Below are 21,929 nucleotides of genomic sequence, written 5' to 3'. Positions count from 1 at the left end.
ACAGGAAGAACGAAAGACACAGAGGACCCGGACGAGCCGAACCCGAACTCCCGAAGACTCAAACTAATCATTTCTGTTCAAGGGGGTAGTCCAGCATCCGGAAAGTGTACCTTCTACGGGGGCATCCATTGGCTAACAAGCCATATGCTGTTAGCATTCCATTGACTCCCATTCATTTGGGCATCACTTTGACAGCGAATAACTTTACATCTGAGTTGCTTCTGCTCCTAGATCATGGACAGCTCCTACTCACAGGCATGGCCGTAACCAGGGTTTGAAAATTAGTGAGGTCCGGGGTGAGGTGCAGGGCCGGATTAAGAATTCGGAGGCCCCTGGGCACAATGTTTTGTAGGCCCCCCTTAGGCAGGCCAAATGTATAGTTTGTCGAAGGATATTTGAATTTTGCATTAACAGTTTTAGTTTACTGACTTAAAAGTAACTTTGTTATACTATGCTGGAGTAAATTTCATAAATGATCGTTCTTTCCCATAGGATTTTGTAAAACTATGATGGGTGGACCTCTGTCCCTCTAGGGGGGTTCGGGGGCATGCTCCCCCGTAAGAAAATTTTGTACATTTTAAGGCTAAATGCATCAATCTGGTGCTCTTTGAGAGCTTAAAATTAAGAGCTTCAACGGGCTTCAACCCATGAACTGTGCAAAAAGAAAAAACATTGACTTGTACCTGGACATTAAAGGGGGCTCAAACTTATTTTTTAGTTATGATATAGAGTTTGTCTACATTACATTATCACTGGTGTTTTAGTATGCCAAACAATTAGTGATATATATATATATATATATATATATATATATATATATATATATATATATATATATATATATATATATATATATAATATGTATATATATATATATATACTGTATAAGAATATGACACATAGGCCTACTGATGATGAATAAAGTATAAGGCTATTAAATAGCAGTTCCAAAATAGTTTTTGTAAATACAAATAAGTTGGTATGTCAGACCACAATCATTTAGAAATATAGTGCAAAAACACAGTGAAAATAAGTGGCATTTTTGGGTTAAGGAAACAACAGTAACCATGGTAAATACACAATACTAACATGAGCTGTTAATGAACATGACCACTGATCCTGATGAATAGAATGAAAATTGAATGAACATAAACCTGCATGTAAATCATTCCAAACATGAAGTAAGTTGCGGAATTTATTGGCACTTTTTGGTAATTTCATGACTTACAAATTGACATCAACTACGATGTTGTTGCATCATGCTTGTAGTTTCTTTTGCGCTTTATTTATAATAAAGTGACATAAAGCGCTCTGCCGCATTTGCGCGTGTAATTGAAGAGGACGCGCAACGAGACTGACGGGACAGGAAAGTACGTTTTGTTTAGGTGAGAGACTTTTTATTTCGTAACAAGTTACAAATAACGTTAGAATAATGATACAGATCTGTATTATGCTATTGTTTTTGATAGTGTTGTAGCCTACATTTCTTACAGATAATCATGATCATTGCGTTTGTCTTACCGAATTTGGTATCTTCCTGTCAGCAATTACAGTTTGTCTAAGCTTCTTCTTTTTATTAATGCCACGAAAAACATTAAAAAAAAACAAAAAAATAATAATAATGAGAAAAAAAAAAAAAGCTTGTGTTTTGGAAAAGAAAATTAATATATCACTAGCCCTAACATTCAACTTTCCACTTTATTAACGTCCTAAAGTGTCACAATAAATGGGAAAAACGAGTCCAAAAGACGTATAATAGGTGGATCTGGCAACACAGAGGCTGCACATGCTCACAGGTAGTGTCTGCAAGATTTGGAAGGCGATTCAGATTTCTCTTGGCACAGCTACTAGAAAATTACAACTGTCAGACGGGTTGCTCATGTCACATCTACATCGTCAAACTCAGTTTGAGTCTGCGCAGTATGATCAGCCATCAGGAAGTGAGTGCTTCTAATTGACTTCACTTGTCTCCGTTGAAGTCTATGGGGTCGCTGTGTCCATTTCTTTTACTGTCTATGGTTTATTCTTGTGTTGAGCAATGATGCTCATTAAATATGCCCTTGTATCCGAGCTGCAACAATCACATCGAGTTATCTGATATAGGCGGGCCAGAGGCGAGCTAAACAGATGACGACAGCGCTGTGACGTCAAAGTCATAAGTACACATTGCAAGATGGCTATGGATGAACACCAGTTGTTTGAAACGGCTTTGGCCGCTACAATGAACGAGTTAAGACTTGGCTTTTTATCTAAAAGAGGAACAAAAGATGGCGCTTGAATCCTTCCTTTGCAAGAAGGACGTTTTTGCTGTTTTGCCAACCGGATATGGCAAGAGTCTAATCTACCAGTTAGCTCCCCTGGTACCTAAGCGTATGGGGTTTATTGTTGTGATTGGTCGTAGTGTTATCCAATTGCGTGCAGTGAGATTTTCAAATGCATGCTTGGTGCCGCCCCTCGAGCTGGCCGATTTTCATTAGTCGATCCCAGACCATTAATCCTTCAGATTTAGGTCTGGATTTCCAGGCTAGTTTTTTTCTGTATTTTTTATCAAATAAATGCAAACTTGATGAGCATATATATATATATATATATATATATATATATATATATATGCCCCTTTTTTACATTTGATCCCCTGCCCCTGAGCAACTAGCTGCACGTCCCTGGTCAAATGTGTGTTTTTCAACGGTTCCGCACCAACCAAAAAAAACAAAAAAAACAAAAACAAATTCTCTGTGTAATCTTTTTTTCTCCCTCTTTTTTAATTCAGCTTTCAGAAAAAAAAAAATCCATACAAAGACATTAAACATCAAACAGAAGTAAAAAGGAATGGAGGAAACAGGGAATTATTAAATGTATACAGTAACAGGACTGTTTTAAGCAACACAGCTGTATTTACAAAAAAAGACTGCTTATTCCATAAGCAGTATCAAAAATTTTCAGAAACTGCAGATACATTTTACATTCTGTTAGAAGGGTGATGTAGTTTGAGATGCAGCATTATATCAATATAAAAAAATTATATGAGATTTTATATCCTTATGCTAATGTGTTTATGACTATTAATGTTTATTTCTCAGATAGTTGTCAAGAACTTCAGCGGTGCACAAATACATGACACATGATTCAGTCAGTTCAAACTCGTACTGAAGCTGTCAAATAAATCAAAACCAAGTACAACTGACCTGAGATCAAATTTCTCTTTGCTCACATTTGACATTTTTTGCTTCATATTAAATAAATGATTAAATTATGTACAAAACCCAAAGGGCTGATTGTGAGTAAAACAGTTTTAGTCAAAGACAAATAAGGATGGCAGAGAAGATAAAAGCAGAAATCCTTTAAAAATCTATTTTTAAACAAATGTTCATCTAGGATATGGATGAGCTGTTGACTGGGACGCGGGATTAAATAATGCAAAAAGTATAAAAAGCAATTTGGTATAAACTATGGACTCAGAATTTTTTTTCCTCTGACTACTGACTCTCTTCTCTTCACTGCTGCACCTATGAATAAAACAAAATCATCATTTATATCAACAATAACCATTCAACATCACTCCTGCTGCACATGCATTTATAATATTGCTTCATTTAATTCAAAATAAAGTCTGAAGCTCTTATAACCTGTATGGATTATTACATTCATACATTAATGCATGTATGAATCCATTAAACTTAGTAATACCTGCAGTTTTGTGCAAATGTATGTATATAAGAATTATTTTATTTTTTTAATCTTAAAGCGTTAAAGGGACTGTAAGTAGGAATTTCTCCCATCTAGTGGTGAAATTATATTTTGCATTCAAACGAATAATGCTCTCCAGCGCCTCACTTTTTCAAATGCGCGTTGCATCTACGGTTGCTGTTATGTACCAAAAAGCTATGACCGGATGTCTTATAATAGCACTTCGAGTTTTTCTTCGGGTGAACAGGTTTGTTATTTAAAACAAACTGAAACTTGAAACAACGAAAAAAGAATGTTACAGTATGAATTACTGGCTGTGAAAAACATTAACTATGGTAATTAGTAGTAATGCCTTCTTTACTCGTTATATTTTTTGAAGTACGTGCATTGTTAGATATCATCATCATCAGAGCCTTCTCTAACGTTACTTTACTCAATAGCTGTTATTCATCAAAGAGCCTGTTTAACTTTTACTATAAATGTTCTTCTGTCTATATGATAAAGTACAAAACAAAGCAAAGAAAAAAAAAAACCTTGTAATTAAGACCGTAACATTGACTTACCTGTCGAGAAGAAAGCAGGAAACTTCAGCATCTCTTTTAAAAGCTTTCTCCTGCATTAGCTATCCCGACATTAACCCTTGTTTTTGTAATCTCCGGTGTCACGTTTCCTTTTATGGTCTATTTTGGACTATAAACGAGGACTCCTTATCCTGTGACTCATATGTATGTATGAATGAACGGTGTATAAATAACCGTACAGTGCAGCCTTTTAAACTTGCTGGGGCAGTGACAAGCGCCTCTCTCTGCTCCTCCGCTTCTGCTGACTTCAGTCACTTGACGCCTGGCTCTGAACAAAACGCGTTGTGGAAACGTGTTGGCCTAGTACTTTTTGTCCCTCTCTGCTATTATAGTTTTTAAAGATGGCGGAACTACACGGAAGCCTCCGTGGACCTACCCGTCCCATGTATATAAAGATAATAAATTCTTCATTTATGAGGATTAGTCTGATCATTGGCATAGGTATTTGTACATCATTGAGGGCATATTTATTAATAAAAATATTGATTTTAGATAATAAAATACCTAAAAAGTTACACACAGTCCCTTTAAAACTGTTATAAACACTGATTTGATTTTTTTGTGCTGATTTTCTCAGAGTTAATATTTCAATATTTAATAAACATTTTAGATTCTGGTTACAGACGTCACATCATCACACATATACACTACTATAGTAAGGCTCTTCTCCTCACCATTCATTTCAAAGGTTCCTATTTAAACAAGGATTTAAACCGTCCACCAGTCCGTTTTGAAGCAGCTCCCACTGAAGCCTCTTCACTGTCTATTCTGTAAGGAGGAATCAGAAGAGAAAATAAAGAATTGTAAATAAGTTATATTAATTAAATTGAAAAAAAAAAAAAACTAATTAAATGTAACATTAAACTAAGATGAAATTCACATTAGTTACTGACTTTTTGTTTGCACACACACATTTATAAAATATAAGATATAAATATATATATTTATTTATAGTTTTCTGTGCTTGAGTGCTGCATGGCTGCTTTTCATCGACTTTAGATCAGCTTTTAATACAATACGGCCAAATACACTTCTGCTGAAACTGGGTAACCTTGGACTGAGCAAGTCACTATGCAACTGGATATTGGACTGAACCGCTCTCAATGTGTGAAAGTAGGCGAGCACATTTCTAATACCATATCCATCAACACTGGTGCCCCTCAGGGTTGCGTGCTCAGTCCACTACTCTACACACTTTACACACATGACTGTTCTGCCTCCTTGCCCACCAATTACATCATTCAATTTGCTGACGACACAACCGTGCTCGGCCTCATAACAAACAATGAGACCGCATACAAGGAGGAGACTGAACTACTGGCAGAGTGGTGTAAAAAGCATAACCTGGTACTTAGCATCAAAAAGACGAAAGAAATCATTGTTGACTTTCGTAAATCAAACCACCCTGGTCACTCACCCCTTAACATTAATGGGGAGGCAGGTGAGAGGGTGAACAACTTAAAATTTCTGGGTCTCACTGTGTCGGAGGATCTGTCCTGGGGCAATAACATAACTTCAGCTGTAGGGAAGGCCTAACAGCTGGCTGTTTTACCTGAGGAAGCTGAAAAGAGCAAAACTCCCCAAGAGGCTCATGATACATTTTTACAACAGTGCAATTCAAAGTGTGCTGACTTATGGGCTGTCAGTGTGGTTTTCTAGCTGCACTATAGCTGAACAGCAGTTGATTCAGAGGGTGGTGAAAACTGTAGGCAAAATCATTGGGACTGTCCTCCCGGAGATCTCATCTGTGTACACCTCCCGCTGTATGCGTAGGACACACAGCATCATGAGAGACCAGTCCCATCCAGCACACTGCTTGTTCCGCCTGCTACCATCGGGCAGGAGGTACAGCTCTCTTCGAGCCAGAACCACCAGAATGGCCAACAGCCTCTACCCCCAGGCAGTTAGACTGCTGAATAAGCACCATTCCCTTCTCCACCCTCCACTCACTTAATCTACTCACTTAATATTATCCAATGACTGTGAACTGGACTTTGCATTGATGCAACACACACAATTATACAAATTTCCCTGGTTACTAGAGACTCTCCACCTCATATACCCTTTTTTATTGTTTGTTATATGTTTCTATGCCCTGTTTACAAAATGTGCTATTGTAGATCTCACTTAATCCATCTATTATGCATACTATTCAACAATTGCAATAACTGTGTACTGGACTTTGCATTGCTGCAGCACACACAACTATACACCAATATACACTAGTGAGTCCTTGCCTCGTATTTTTCTTGTTGTGAATTGCTTTGCCCTGTTTACAAATACGCTATTGTTGATCTCTTGCACTTCATGAAATTGCACTGTCTCTTGATGCTCTAATGTAATCTCGTTTTATCATTGCAATGACAATAAATAAAATATTATTGTGCTCTGCAGCGCCCCTTTTCACCTACAGTAACCAAACTTTATACAGTTATAGATCTCATAGGGACCGTGGATTGTTTTAAGCAAGCTCTCATTTTTTAACTGCTGCTCCAAAAGCCATAATAGAATTCACACCAACCTTTTTCAACATAATGATGTCAAGACAATAAGGATGCTAAATTGCGAGCAGATTTTTGATATCTCTAACATTTTGGCCATGGCGAGGCAACGTATTTGTGGAAGAAAAATGGAAACAGGAAGTGTGTTATAACTTCTGCAAACATTGACTGATTTTCATGAAACTTTAGCAGACTGTTTGTTGTAGGAGGGTGATACCATTGATGTGACTGTGAGTCAAAGTTATAGTGCCACCAACTGGCAGAAGGAAGTGTCACTATTTTTATTTTCACTTCAAACTTCGTCAGAATACTGTCAAGACACGGCAGATGTAGACCTGCAAAAGGATTCTTGATATCTTAAATACTGTTAAACGCATAAAACTTTAATGTTCTTTTAGGGTGTACATAAGGCACTTGGCATGCTTCAAATTGCATTAAAATTTTATATACATGTCATATAGTTGTCGGCCAGTAGACACAGGCCAAAACTTAGAAAAAGGTGTGGAGGAGGGGCAACTTTTGACGAAAGTCTACAGTCACCAAACTCGGTTCATATATTGTTCTCTTCAAGGTGGCTAACTTTCTTGTCCGTAAATGTGGATTTTTTTTTTAAATCAGGCTCTGTATTTTAATTACTTCTCGTGGGGAATTCTTACGATTAGCACCAATCTTTCCAAACATGATGCCAAGATATTGATGATGCAACACTGAGAACAGATATTGGATATCTCGAATGATGCTGCCATGGTGAGGAATTAAATTAATGACCAAAACGAGAAACAGGAAGAGTCTCATATCTCGACATAATCCTTTTCCATTCACCCAGTTTAAATGCATATTGCCAGTCGTGCACAGTCTTCCTAAAGCCTTCGTGGTGGCGGTGGCAACAGGGCTTAGACCCGTCATCGCTGCTTGCAGCTGTATTTTGTGTTGGACTAAGTAAATAAGTGAAAGTAAAGTAGGCTAACTATAAAGTAATATGACATGTTGCTTGTCGAAGTGAAAAAAAGGTTTTGAACTTCACTTTTTTCTGTCAAAACTCTGTCAATAAAGCTTAAAGGATTAGATCACTTTAAAATGAAAATTACCCCATGATTTACTCACTCTCAAGCCATACTAGGTGTTTATGACTTTCTTCTTTCTGATAAACACAGTCTGAGTAGTATAAGTATTAATAAACATCCTCATGCTTCCCAGCTTTATAATGATACTGCCATTGGGGCACACCATTTTGAAGCTAAAAAAAGTGCATCCATCCATCATTAACGGACTCCACATGTATCTGGGGGGTTAATAAAGGCCTTCTGAAGCGAGACGATGCTTTTGTGTAAGACAAATATCCATATTTAGCACAATATTAAGTAAAGAATCTAGCTTCCGCCAGCCAGCTTTCCTTTTTCAACTTACGAAAAAAAACGTAACTGACTTATGACGTTGGAGGTAGCATAAGCATTTTGAACTGCGAAAGGAGTAACACTTTCTTCGTAAGTTGAATATGGAAGGCGGTCTGGCGGAAGCTAGATATGTTACTTTATAACATTTTTAAAATAGATCATTTTCTCACAAAAAAACATGAATTTGCTTCGGAAGGCCTGTATTATCCTTTTTCCGTTTATTTTAAAGTGAACTAATGCTTTAATGAGAATTTCTTTTCCACATTTAGTTGTGAATGTATCAAAGGTAAATGAAGCTCTCTTTAATACCAAAAAGTGAAATTTACTCACCTCAGTGTACAGTTTGAGTTACGTATCACATCTCTGAGCTGCTTTGAGCCTCTTATAGTATTGTTTTTCAGATCAAGTTCATGTAAAAACTGCAGTGCTTTTTTGTTTGTCAAAGACTGAGTTAAAGAAGAAACATCGGTAATGCCACAGCTTTTTAGACTAGAAAGAGACAAACAAGAAGACAGAATCACAAAACAAATCATAATGAATAATTGTAAAAAAAAAAAAATAATAATAATAATAATAATAATAATATATAGTATGAAATTGGACCGATTTAAACTGTGATAAAGCATTATGATGTTACTGACCTCAATCTCTCCAGTTTACAGTGTGAATCCTTCAGTACATCACATAAGTGATTCACTCCTGTGTTTCTAATTTGATTCCCACTGAGATCCAGTTCTCTCAGGTGTGATGGGTTTAATTTCAGAGCTGAAGCAAGACTGATACACTGTTTCTCTGTAATACTGCATTCAAACAGACTGAAGGCAGAAAGTTAAATGCATCATGTTACATTATTTTTTGGACTTGTCACTTCTATCTCGTTTTACACCAAAAGTGTCAGATTTCAGCATATGAAACCATGCTATTTAGTTATTTTATAGCCACCAAGTTTCAAATGCTTTTAATGTTCTTTATACTGATACACATGCTGAACAATTAGCCAATAGCTAATTTGCTAACAGGATATTTCAATCCTTCTTTTACTGAGGAAATGCCACCAGAAGCGCAATAAATTATGTAATTTGAGTCTGTTGTCTTAAAATAAACTAAAGAGTAAACTTAAATCAAACAGTATCGCCTTAACAGTATAATGATACTAACTGTAGTTTCTCCAGCTTGCACTGTGTGTTCATCAGTAGATCACTGAGGTTTTTCACTCCAGAGTCTCCTAGTTCATTCTCACTAAGGTTCAGCTCTCTCAGGTGTGATGGGTTTGATTTCAGTGCTGAAGTCACAGCAGAACAACCTTCATCTGTCATTCTACAGCCTCTTAACCTACATTTAGAGAAACAAGAAAAAGCATCCGTTTCATTCTGTTTCATTTAAATAACAAAACTTTTTTCTTCTTCTATGTGAATGTCACTGACCTCAAACCCTCCAATCTACAGTGTGAATCCTTCAGTGCGTGACATAAGTGATTCACTCCTGTGTTTGTTATTTCATTGCTATTGAGGTCCAGCTCTTTAAGGTAAGATGGGTTTGATTTTAGAGCTGAAGTCAGACTGAGACACTGAGTCTCTGTGATACTGCATTCATACAGACTGAAGACAAAAAGAGAAAAGATAATAGTTCAGATCCATGTTAAGATCAAGTGTGAGTAAATACACACTGAATCTGCTCTACAGTATAATGTTACTAACTGTAGTTTCTCCAGCTTGCATTGTGGGTTCATCAGTAGATCACTGAGGTTTTTCACTCCAGAGTCTCCTAGTTTATTCCCGCTCAGGTCCAGTTCTCTCAGGTGTGATGGGTTTGATTTCAGAGCTGAAGTCACAGCAGAACAACCTTCATCTGTCATATCACAGCAGCTCAATCTAAAAGGAAACAGAGCAAAAGAGCATTAGAAAGAGAGCATAAAATAAGACAGAAGAAAACTATTCATTTAAAGTCACAAAAATTATTTTAGTTTAAAATCAAGTCAAATCACCTTTATTTCTATGGTGCTTTTTATAATAAAGATTGTGTCAAAACAGCTTACTGATAAACAAGAAAATAATAGAATCAATTATGGAATCTCAACTATGGAGACAATTCAGATTCTGCTTTAAAGCAGATCTAAAACACAATAGTGACATTATTTAGAGCACGATTCAATGCACTTATGTAACATTAATGTTTCAGGATGTGACTCAGAAGACAACATTATCGTCATCCAGCCTAATATCATATACATTAGATAACATTACGGAAAGTTAAATGAGGTTTAGTGATTGGTTTGTATTTATAGATGTAATTCTAGTGGAACAGATGTCAGACATTTTCAAACTCTGGTTACAGCCCTGGATCACAGTTGCGTTTTTTTTTTTATGGGTAAAATAAGCCATTTGCTCTAATTTTGAGTAAAATCTTGAATTTGTCATGATTCACCAATCTTGATAGAAACACAAAGAAGCTTTAATCTCAAACAATCTTGTGTAAAATGTGTTAAAACCTGCAAACAGAACTTTCAATAAGTGACTAAATTGATACCTTTCAATCTCATCCTTTCCAATCCACCTAATACCTGTCCACTTGAACCTATACCCACTTATCTCCTTCAAGCCATTTCTTCTTCAGTTGTACCCACACTCATTCACATCATCACACCTCTCTTCACACTGGTACCTTTCCCAAAGCATTTGAACAGACTCGGATATCACCACTTCCATTCATTGCTAAGACACTTGAACAAGTCGTGTTCAACCAAGTCTCTATCTTTATTACACAGAACAACCTCATGGACAACAACCAGTCTTTTTTCAAAGGTGGACACTCAACAGAGACTGCCCTGCTCTCGGTTACTGAGGCTCTGAGACTGGCAAGAGCAGCTTCCAAATGAGTATTCGTCTTACTGGATCTGTCTGCTGCTTTTGACACAGTTAACCACCAGTTCCTCCTGTCAACCCTCATGATGAAGGGCATCTCAGGAACCGCACTCCAATGGTTCAGGTCTTACGTCTCAGGTAGGTCTTTCAGGAGGGGTGAGGTGTAGTCGCAACATCTAGCTAGTGTGGTGCCTCAGGGCTCAGTACTTGGACCACTTCTCTTCTCCATCTACATATCATCACTAGAATCATTCAGAAACAAGGTTTTTCCTATCACTGCTATGCTGATGACACAAAACTCTGCCTCTCATTCCAACCAGATGATCTGACTGTAGCTGCTCGCACCTCGATCCGCCTGAGAGACATTTCTTGCTGGATGAAGGACCCCCAAGTCAAATAAGTAATAAATTAATGAATCTTTTTCCATTTTAAGGATAAAAACAAGAAATCAAATGATTTAAAAGTACAAGGACAGAATAGAGACATCATCTTTTTCCACCAGACCACAAAATATTATTGCAAACTCCTCATGAAATATTGAGTGTTTTTCTTTTTGAAAAATCATTTTAAATCTTGTATGTGAATGCTACTGACCTCAATCTCTCCAGTGTACAGTGTGAATCCTTAAGTGTGTCACATAAGTGTTTCACTCCTGTGTTTTTAATTTGATTCCCACTGAGGTCCACCCCTTTCAGGTGCGATGGGTTTGATTTCAGAGCTGAAGTCAGGATGAGACACTGTTTCTCTGTTATACTACAATTCCACAGACTGAAGACAAAAAGAGAAAGAAAATAGGTCAGACCACTTAAGGTTTTGGAAAATTAGTTTGTCATGTCTGACAGTAATTTGTCATTCTAAAGGTATTACAAAGGTATTCACTTTTCCACAAAAACTGATAGAGATCTTCACAAAGATGAAAGAGATGAACCATGAATTGCTAAAACTTTAATCACTATATGAATGCTAAAATGTGAAAAAGATGGAGTTATGTTGATAGAAACCTGACCAGTTAAATAGCACACCCATCTAACCAAGCTGTATTCATGCTACCGTAACTCTTCCACAGTTTTCACAGTCAAAAGAATGCGAATTGCTTCTGACAGTAGACAATATGTGCTTTTTTGACAATGTTTTGCTTATTACAATAATTTCTTGCTTTCCATCACCAAATGACGTCTGCTTTCCAGGAGAGCGGGAAGGAAGGAGTTGAATGGAAATATATGGAGTGCAGCACTTTAGGGAGTTTTGGATTGCATAAAAAAAGAAACAAACAAACACATGGCGAAGGAGGAGTAACACAGCAGAAGAGGCGATTGGGGTGATTTTTGATGAGACTCTTTGGCAAGTGGTGTGTGCATGTGTGCATATATGAAAAAAAAAGTCTCCTGAATGAAAACGGTGCAACCCAGCGTCACAAAAAACACGTACATTTGTATTATAGCTTAAGTTTAAAGCGTTAGATTCTTTCATTCATGATTTTTATTTTATTTTCTTCAAAATATAATCAGAAAATGTATTCCTGTATTTTGTCTATTTAATTTTTTTTTATTTTTTTTTACAAATTCACCACAAAAACTATGGAAAGCCAAGGCTGACTAAATAATAATAAATGAATACATAAATAAATATAAGAAGAAATGTAAAAAACAAAAATAAATGAGAATTTATACTTTTATTACCTAATTTATGTGTAATTGCATAATTAATTGATTTCCATATTTATTTATGCATATATGCATTTATTTATATATATTTTTTTTTACATTTATTTATTGCTAAATTGCTTCCTCTTTGTGCTAATGAAAGGGTGTGTAGCAAATAAATGTAGAAATAAATAAATATATACATACATAAGAGGAAATAAATAAAAGTGAATATAAATAAATGTTGAAAAAATACAATTATATTTATATTATATTATATATTATATAAATAAGGAAATAAAAGTATAAAGTGTAAATAAATACTCATTTATTTATTTACTTTTTAACATTTCTTCATATATTTATTGTTTGTATTTAGTTTTTATTATTGAGTCAGCTTTGGCTTTCCCTAAAATACTAATGGTCCATGACTGTAATTTATTGAAAGCCATTTGTTTTCGGAAAAAAAATTACACCTTGCACTACAAGATAGCACACTGTTAGAATGTTACAGTAAAAAAAAAAAAAAAAAAAAAAAAAACCTGTATTTGCACATAAACTAAATTTAACAGTAATGTATTTTACCAGCTGAAAGTTTTTTTTTGTTTGACTCAGTGTTTACAGTTCTAAGCCCGTCTATTGGTCCAATAAGGGTTTCCAATAATATGGGGAAGGTTTCTCTGCGTATTACTTGTCTTTCCTTTTCCGCAACACAACAAGATTAAATAAAATAAATTTTCTTACATGTATTGACTCGTTATTTCCATCCGACTCCATAAATGAAAAAGATTTAATGATGTCTGGGTATCATTAAAAGTGAACGAATATTTGATTATTCTTTTTTAACTCTTTAATTATATTTTACCGGCCTAGATCAGGAAGCTATATCACTTTGAGGTCCTTGAATCTCTCTCGCAAGGTCTCACGATACAATTTCGTCAGTTCGAGTCATCAAAACAGAGGTAATTGGTGAAATATCTGAGATTTGCCGCATTCACACGTACACAATCAAAGATACTTTAATAACCCCTTGGAATGCCTCCTCTTGAACTTAATTCAATCGTTTTACTTCAGTAGAGGTTTTGGCCACCATTAAAAGACGTTAGTCGATCAACTTCTTGTATAGTTACTTCTTGTACATACTTAACATTGTAACATAGTAACATACTTAACTTTTTCCTTTTTTAACCTGTAATTGAAAAACTAAAAATGAATGGTTGTTGTATTTTTAAAATGTTGCTTGGGGTCTAACTACTGTACCATTACTAGTAGTCATGTAACCTGTTAAATTATGTAAGATACTCACTTGAATGTGTTGAGTTGACAATGTTTATCCTGCAGCAGAGCAGCGATCTGATTCACTCTTGTGTCTCCTAGTTTATTTAAACTCAGATTCAGCTCTCTCAGGAGTAACGGGTTTTTACCCTCAATTTCTCTCACATACTGGCAGGCTTCATTTGCAGCAGGACCTAAAAACCTGCGGAAGGGAATTTAAAGCAGGATCCAATTCAGTGTGCATTGCATTACAAAACATGTTAAGATTGTTTGTAATAACACATTCTAGTTACTTTTAACAGTTTTACGTTAAATATAAAAATAAGTAATTTTTTGAAAACAGTCACAATTAAATCAAAGAAAATAAGCATTAAACTACAAAAAAGGAACCAGAGACGCCCCACAAAGCAAAGACACAAGTTCACTAGATCATGATTCTCAAAAATGGACAGTGAAATTAGTGTCTCAAGATCTTTCTAGCTTTTAAGCAGGAGATGAGAAATTTAGCATAGGGACTTGCTTGTGACAGCTAAGCATTCATAGTGACTTCACTAATTGATCTTTTGAAGCTGGCTCTTCCTATCGTTATGGAGCAAAATTCACCAAGCGCTGGATTGGTCATCCACTAATAGGGAACATGATCTGTGTTTAGTTTTACTTTACTGATGTCTGTGTTGATACAACAGTAATCCTATATGAAAGGAAGTTTACTATAGTAACCCTCATTCCCTGAAGGGGGGGGCAAAGACTTGGGAGACTTGGTCTCACTTGGGAGCCCCAATCACCTCTGAGTAGTAAAGAAAAGGCCAATGAGAATTGTCCAGTGGAATTTGCATGGCCTGCCACTCCTTCATACATACAGGCAGGCATTTAAGGTTTATGCTGAGGAGCCGAGACAGTGTCCTGGCATTCAGCGAGCAGTTCAAGGTTGTGAAGCACAAGGCTTAATCCCCAGAGATGTTCTCAGTGGTAATGAAGATCAGCTGTTTGCACAAAGATCTGTTTTGGGTTTCATCAAACACAACCACTACAAAAACTAAATTGCTGTGATTAATAGGATTACAATGAAACAAGTTCTACCAGCTGGTGAACCATCTCACAAACTCAAGTCTGAAGTCTACTTTGTATGCAAGGACATGGTTGAGGAGATAATCACTCCAGCAGAGATAGTAAAAGTTTTTCAGCCAGACTTTGTTTAAAGGAATAATGAGGAATTCCCGACCTTACAACACCTGAGGTTTTGGTAAAGTTAAACGGAGGCATTAAGCAATTACAAGATGAGCACTATCAGATGCCATTGCTCTTTAAGGGTGAAAGACCAGACTTGCCAAAAAACAAACCTTGTGCAGAACACTGACTCAAATCCCTAGCATCGTCTTTGCCCTGCAAGATTTCAGAATACTTCTCTGAATGAGCATCTACTGATTGGGCCTGATCTCACAAATACCCTTGTGTCATTTCAGAAAAGGACAGGTATTCATTAGGTGTGATGTGGAGAGTATGTTCCACCAGTTTTATATTTCCCTAAAGGATCGAGAAAACCTCAGGTTCCTATGGTAGGAAGTAGGTAACATGGAAGCCCCACTATCAGTTTATGAAAATAAAAAATTCCACTTTTTCAGAGCAGCTTCCTCGACTGGATTTGAGAACTTCAGGCTCAAATACCTTGGATCCACAAGGTGATGGTAAGTCTAATCAAGGCACAGTGAAGATCATACAACCTAATTTTGATGTTGACGATGGCTTGGCAAGTGTGAACAGAGGCAACCCAGCTTGTAAAGGAAGCCAGGGATCTCAGCAGTACTGGGAAGATTAGCACAAATTCATCACCAACAGCAAGAAGGTGATCACCACAATTCCAAAGGAGGAATGTACTGAAGGTGCGACTGACTTGATCTGTTATTTAGGTGAACCTAAAGTAAACCTAAGTGCTAGTTACTAGTAAAGGAAAATTACTAAAATCACTAAAAGTGAAAAGATCTGTCTACAATTGATTCCACTTTTGATCCTCTTGGATTTGTCACTCCATTCTATTTGAAAAAAATAAATAAATAAATAAACTACAAAGAATGTGTCACAATCAGATGCACTGTAAAAAAATTCTAACCCTCCCAAATCAAAAATTTCAAGTGACCAATAACATCTAAATTTTTCAATTGGCCCAAGTGAAATTCTGTAAATTATAAAATTAAATTTACAGCTTTTCACTTGGGCCAGTTGAAATTTACAGAATTTCACTGATGCCACTGTGTCAGGTTATGGAGTATGTCCATACCTCAGGACAGTGACCTGGGGCCTCATTTATAAACGTTGCGTACGCACAAAAGAAGGCGTACGCAGCTCTCTACGTAATAATTGGTATTTATAAAAAGCAAACTTGACGGGAAAATGTGCGGTCCTTCTCGCATACTCTGACCCAGGCGTACGCACAAAAACGGGTGAAATGAGAAATGGCGACACCGTCGGCAGATGAAGAAACATGTGAAAGTGTGTGAAACTGTAGACCGTTGTGTAAAAGAAATGTCAATTCTGCCTCTCATAAATAACACGAAGACTTCACAAAGCAAGTCTTACAATTAACAGCCACGAACACCCGTTTGATCGATCTGCAGTCTAAAACAAACAAAATCAAACGAAAATTACAGCAGAAATGCAAATTAACACATATTTGCAAAAAGAAAAGTGAAATATGTTCTGCAATAATATTGGCATGTTATGCAATTCATCCTCGTAGCTTGTCAGACGCAATCAAATGGATGGTAATAAAACGCTCCCGTATCCCTTTTCCTCCACCCGTGGCAGACACACTCTGGCGATGGAGCGCTAGACTCTTTTTTTTTTTGTCCGACGACTTTGATGTCCGACCATTTCTTTTTTATTTCGGCCACGGTCCGAGGTTGTGAGGCTGCAGCATTATCGGCGTCTGCAACCTTTTGCCACTCAAGTGCCTTTTTGGCATTAGTAATGCCCACACTGTGCCCTCCAAACAACATTTTACTTCTCTTTTCCACCTCGCCAACGATAATTTCTACTTCACATTGAGTGAAGTTATGTTTCTTGGTTTTCCTCTCTGTGTTTGCCATGATTTCGCAATCGATCACGCACATAGTTGCCCATAAATAGTCCGTGAAACGCCCAAAAGTTAATATTCATCGTCGATTAATATTAACTTTTGGGCGTTTCACGGACTATTTATGGGCAACTATGGGCGTGACATAAAGCCGCAAAAGCTGCGCTATATTTAGAATTGATTGTGATTTATTAAGGGAAAACTGCGTAGGATGTGCGTGCGCACGGTTTTATAAATCCGAATATTTCTGTGCGTTCGCACGTCCTATGTTTCATCCGTACGCCACTTCTGACGCAAATCCTACGCAAAGTTTTATAAATGAGGCCCCAGGTCTGGAGAAGTCTACTACAATCTTGTTATGGGTAAAGCTAGGGTTGCCCCAACAGAGGTAACTGCAATCCCCCACCTGGAGCTATCCGCTGCAGTGGTCAGTACAATAACTGGTGATTTACTCAAAATATTACTAGAATTAGATGCCATTCATGAATACTACTGGACAAACTCCAAGGTTTAGTTATATTAACAATGATGCAAGATGGTAACATGCATTTGTAGTCAATCGAATGCAGCAGATCAGAACAAGCACTGAACCTAGTCAATGGACATACTGTATGTTGCATTATATCAAAACCATGCTGACCATGCCTCTTGTAGGCTCACTGTAAAGGAACTCATGGGATCGAACTGATTTACTGGTCCAAGATTCTTATGGCAAAGAGAACCCTCCCTATGGAGGACTTTAAAGGCCTGTTCACACCGGGACGAATTTCGTGCGCGATATTCGGCGACGTCTAACGCCTCGTGACTAAACAAAGGGCGCCAATGTGAGTGTGCACACCGACGCGAAAAACGCCACGCGTAAAAGCGTCATTTTTTTAAAAAAGCCTCGGGTTAGTTTTTTGGTTTGACGCGCCGCGTCAAAAACTATCCAACCAATGAGATTGGCGCTTTTGCTTACGTGTCTGGAGCTTCTGAAGTTACAGTAAAACACAACTTGGGGGCGCTCAAACACAAAACGGTCTTGCCGAGCACACATACGTACGGCGAAGAAGATATACGCCAAGTACATAGACAGTATATAAACAGAAGTGTCTACACTGCCGGGAAGAAATAAGACGAGGAAGATGCAAGGCAAGGTGAATGTAGAGCTGCTGGTCTCGTTGGTGTCGGAACATAAAGAACTATATGACAAACGCGACAGCGACTACAAAACCGGGGTATTTCTGTTTTACATTAAGCACCATCTAATGTCAGTGAATGAATGTGCATGTTCACTCGGCTCATCGTCAGCGAAAATCGATTGGGTGTGAACACAAAAAACGCGTTGAAAAACGCTAGCGAATAACGTGCACCGATATTCGTCCCGGTGTGTACGGCCCTTAAAGGAGAACTCCGGTCAATTTTAACATTGAGCTCATTTTATTGTACATTTGGAGTGCTGTCAATACAGAGAACAACTACAAAAATCGGTGTTGCCTACACCGAGTTATTCTATTTTTAAAATTTGCACCCTGTTGACTTCAATAGGGCAAGTACTAAACCTGCTTTTAGCCTCTTAACATCCTTGATGTGTCATTACAAGTGCACAGAAAATGTGAGTGATTCCTTCTGAGTGAACACGAGTGGATCTGACTGCAGTAGATGTAAAAGATATGTATAAAAATTATGTTATTTCAGCCAGCGCAAATACCTGTTTACATCCTGTTTTTCGGTTGAAGTCCAAAGTAGTTGATTGCCGAGTTCACGCGCGTGATCATAGGTTACTAAACCTAAGCGCGTGAACTAGGCAATCGACTACTTTGGACTTCAACCGAAAAACAGGATGTAAACAGGTATTTGCGCTGGCTGAAATAACAATTTTTATACATATCTTTTACATCTACTGCAGTCAGATCCACTCGTGTTCACTCAGAAGGAATCACTCACATTTTCTGTGCACTTGTAATGACACATCAAGGATGTTAAGAGGCTAAAAGCAGGTTTAGTACTTGCCCTATTGAAGTCAACAGGGTGCAAATTTTAAAAATAGAATAACTCGGTGTAGGCAACACCGATTTTTGTCGTTGTTCTCTATTGACAGCACTCCAAATGTACAAAAAAATGAGCTCAATGTTAAAATTGACCGGAGTTCTCCTTTAAGAAAGGCGAGATTAATGATGGAGACCTCGAGCTCAAAAGGGTACAAGTTCTTACAACCAAGGCAAAGGAAGAGAGATCTCAGTTCGCCTGCCAAAGTTTTCGGAATGGAATAGGGCAGTGAAAGCCATAGCAAGACTCAAACGTTGTGCAAGAAAGTGCTGGTTAGGTAGAAATATCCAACTAATCCACAATGCCTTTAATCCGTACAGTCCAAGAAGAAGTGTTCAGTGATAAAATCAAGTCTCTGAGACAAGGGAAGTTAATTCTAATCAGTTCAACAAGCTGTACAAGTTAAGACAATTTATCAAGGACCATGGTATGGGAGGAAAATTAAGACAGGCAGAGCTTCACCCTCATGTCAAGCATCTGGCCATTCTTCCAAAAGGGTATCATGTATCTCATCTATCCCGTGAAAAGGTGCAAAATAAAGGTTGTGGCATGACCATCAATGAAATCCGCTCCAATGGTATTGGGATTTTGGGATGTAGTAGTGAAGTGTCATCTTTTATCTACAAATGCATTAAGTTAAGGAAGCTAAGGAAATCCAATCAGGAGCAGAGGACAGCTGACCTGCCACCAGAAAGGATGGAAGCTACCCTTCCACTTTCTTATACTGGTGTGGACTGCTTTGGACTGTTAAAATGTGTATGTATGAAGTAAAGGCGATCGTAAATAGTCAACCATTGACCTCAGAACACATCAATGATCTTGAGGGTCCAGAACCATTGATTCCAAATAATAAACAAGTCCACTATCAATGCACCACCTACTGGCGAGTTTGTAAGGGAGGATCTCTGTCTTAAGAAAAGATGGAAGAGAGTTCAGTTTCTGGCAAATGAGTTTTGGACCAGGTGGAGTAAGGCAGCTACCTAGAAAGACCCATACACAAAACAGTGTTACTACTTAAAGCTGATTGAAGAGTTACGTTTTATAAGAGTGTTTTAACTGCACATGCTTAACATGTACAAAATACTTACCCCTTGAATTTTAATAAGATTATGCTGAGTTACTTGAGTATTCCCTCAAAGCTTTCTGTCTATAATGTTTATTTCCACTAGATCAGTAGTTCTCAACCTTTTTTGGACCAGCGACCATTCATTATCCAGGACCCTTTGATTTGACTGAACAGTGGAAATATTATCATAGTTTCCCAGAAAGCAATTAAAGTCATCTGAAGTACCATTTAGCCTATATATCAGTGTACATCAGTCTTAACGAAATGCAACGGTTACAATGCAACAGCAATGGTAATTTTGTGGCTTATCACAAATAGCAGCCAATCAGCCAGGAGCAGCAAAAAAATGCAACGGTTACATGTTCGACATTCAAAATTTAATTAACAGCAGCCAAAAATGTAAAAGTTTTACCTTTTAAATAGAATATAGTTTAATTAATTTTAAAATTTGTCGCCAGAATGAATAGGAACATGATTTATTGAAAATATTTGAAAATATAAGTGGTTCTTAAGTCAATACTTTTTCCATTCCTCTGCTGCATGTATTAAAATATTTGTCGAGAATAACTTTAAGTTGTTTTGAGAAAGCCAGAACAGATAGTTTGAAGGAGTGATTCTAGCCACCAACGGATTGTTGTCAGCGTGAAACACATTTTTGAGCACGTGAATGCTGATTCTTGTCAGCGCTGGATTCTAGTCAGTGCTTGAGCGCTGGTCTATAACTGGAAAAATAATCGTTGCAAAAGAAAAGATACATATAGCTTACATGTCACATTAAACTGGCAGATTTTAGAATGTTGTAGGCAATTATTATAAAAAAAAAAAATAATATAATAAATGTATAATTGTGTGAAATGTATTATGAAAATTGGCTAGCAATTTCGACAAACAAATACCAAGAAATAGGTTGCATCAGTTTATCTTTCGACTACACTTGCAAAATCTGCGATGGGACTGAGCTCGAATAGCTTCAGCATCAGCGACTTTTTATTTTATGAAATCACTGTCAATCAAAAGGAGATGCAATCTTTCGACAGACCCACCAATCATCACGCAGAAGCCCGGAGTTCAGGCCAGCCCACTCCTCATTCACCTCCAGAGACGCAGAGCGTCCGTGGGCAGGACATAATCGCAGCATTTATCCAATGACCGTCTTGTTCAAAGCAGCCCCATTGAAGTCAATGGACGCTGGGCTTCAACAGGGAAATGCACTGTCACGCTACGTGATTGTAAGAGATGGAAATTGAGTCAGCCGACCGGCTATATGTAACTGATTGTGAACGAACTCGTCTTTGAGATGAACGTTTTCTAACGCATTTTTAGTCAATAAAATGTTTACACAATAGTACATATTTGACCATTAATTTTTTTAAATTATAGGGGAAGCCAAACTTCCCTTGCAGTCTTAAAGAAATCCCCACTGGTTGAAAAAAACCTCAGCCTTCACGTTGTGACAAAGGGCAACATAAAATAATTCACATGCATTTTTTTTTTTTTTGTATTATTTCATCATGTCCCACCTCAGTGTCTTCAGATGACAGTTTCGATCCTGTAGCAAATCATCGAGCTCCTTCACTCCTGATTGTCCAGGATCATTTCCTGTGAGATACAGCTCTATCAGGTGTGAAGGGTTTGATCTCAGAGCTGAAGCCAGAGCTTTATAACCTTCTTCTGTGATACTGCAGTATGAAAGTCTACAGCAAAGATTTTTGGGAAAAAACAAATCTATTATAAAATGAATATAGGTGAACGTGTTTTACATCGTAAAACCTTAAATTACACTATTTATTTTCTCTTCTGGTCAGAGAAGGTCTGGTCTGGTC

General features: G+C 37.3%; 1 protein-coding gene across 2 annotated transcripts in view; it reads right to left on the bottom strand.

Moving 5' to 3' along the window:
• Positions 1–2,738: 2,738 nt before the first annotated feature.
• LOC308702501 (uncharacterized protein) overlaps positions 2,739–21,929 on the bottom strand; it is a 63,232-nt gene continuing 44,041 nt past the window's right edge. For both annotated transcript variants that reach the window (XM_081385402.1, XM_081385401.1), the window contains 10 exons: positions 21,627–21,800; positions 13,974–14,144; positions 11,619–11,792; positions 9,861–10,034; positions 9,588–9,761; positions 9,322–9,495; positions 8,805–8,978; positions 8,494–8,652; positions 4,943–5,036; positions 2,739–3,506 (listed from right to left, as the gene is read on the bottom strand). In XM_081385402.1, the coding sequence (XP_081241528.1) occupies positions 4,961–5,036; positions 8,494–8,652; positions 8,805–8,978; positions 9,322–9,495; positions 9,588–9,761; positions 9,861–10,034; positions 11,619–11,792; positions 13,974–14,144; positions 21,627–21,800 (1,450 nt within the window). In that variant the 3' untranslated portion in view covers positions 2,739–3,506; positions 4,943–4,960. The remainder of the gene's footprint in view (positions 3,507–4,942; positions 5,037–8,493; positions 8,653–8,804; positions 8,979–9,321; positions 9,496–9,587; positions 9,762–9,860; positions 10,035–11,618; positions 11,793–13,973; positions 14,145–21,626; positions 21,801–21,929) is intronic.

The sequence above is a fragment of the Scardinius erythrophthalmus genome (assembly GCF_964197995.2).
Source record: "Scardinius erythrophthalmus genome assembly, chromosome: 14".
NCBI classification, from domain to species: domain Eukaryota; kingdom Metazoa; phylum Chordata; class Actinopteri; order Cypriniformes; family Leuciscidae; genus Scardinius; species Scardinius erythrophthalmus.
Note: the sequence above shows the minus strand (reverse complement) of the source record. Positions and strands in the feature narration are given on the sequence as shown.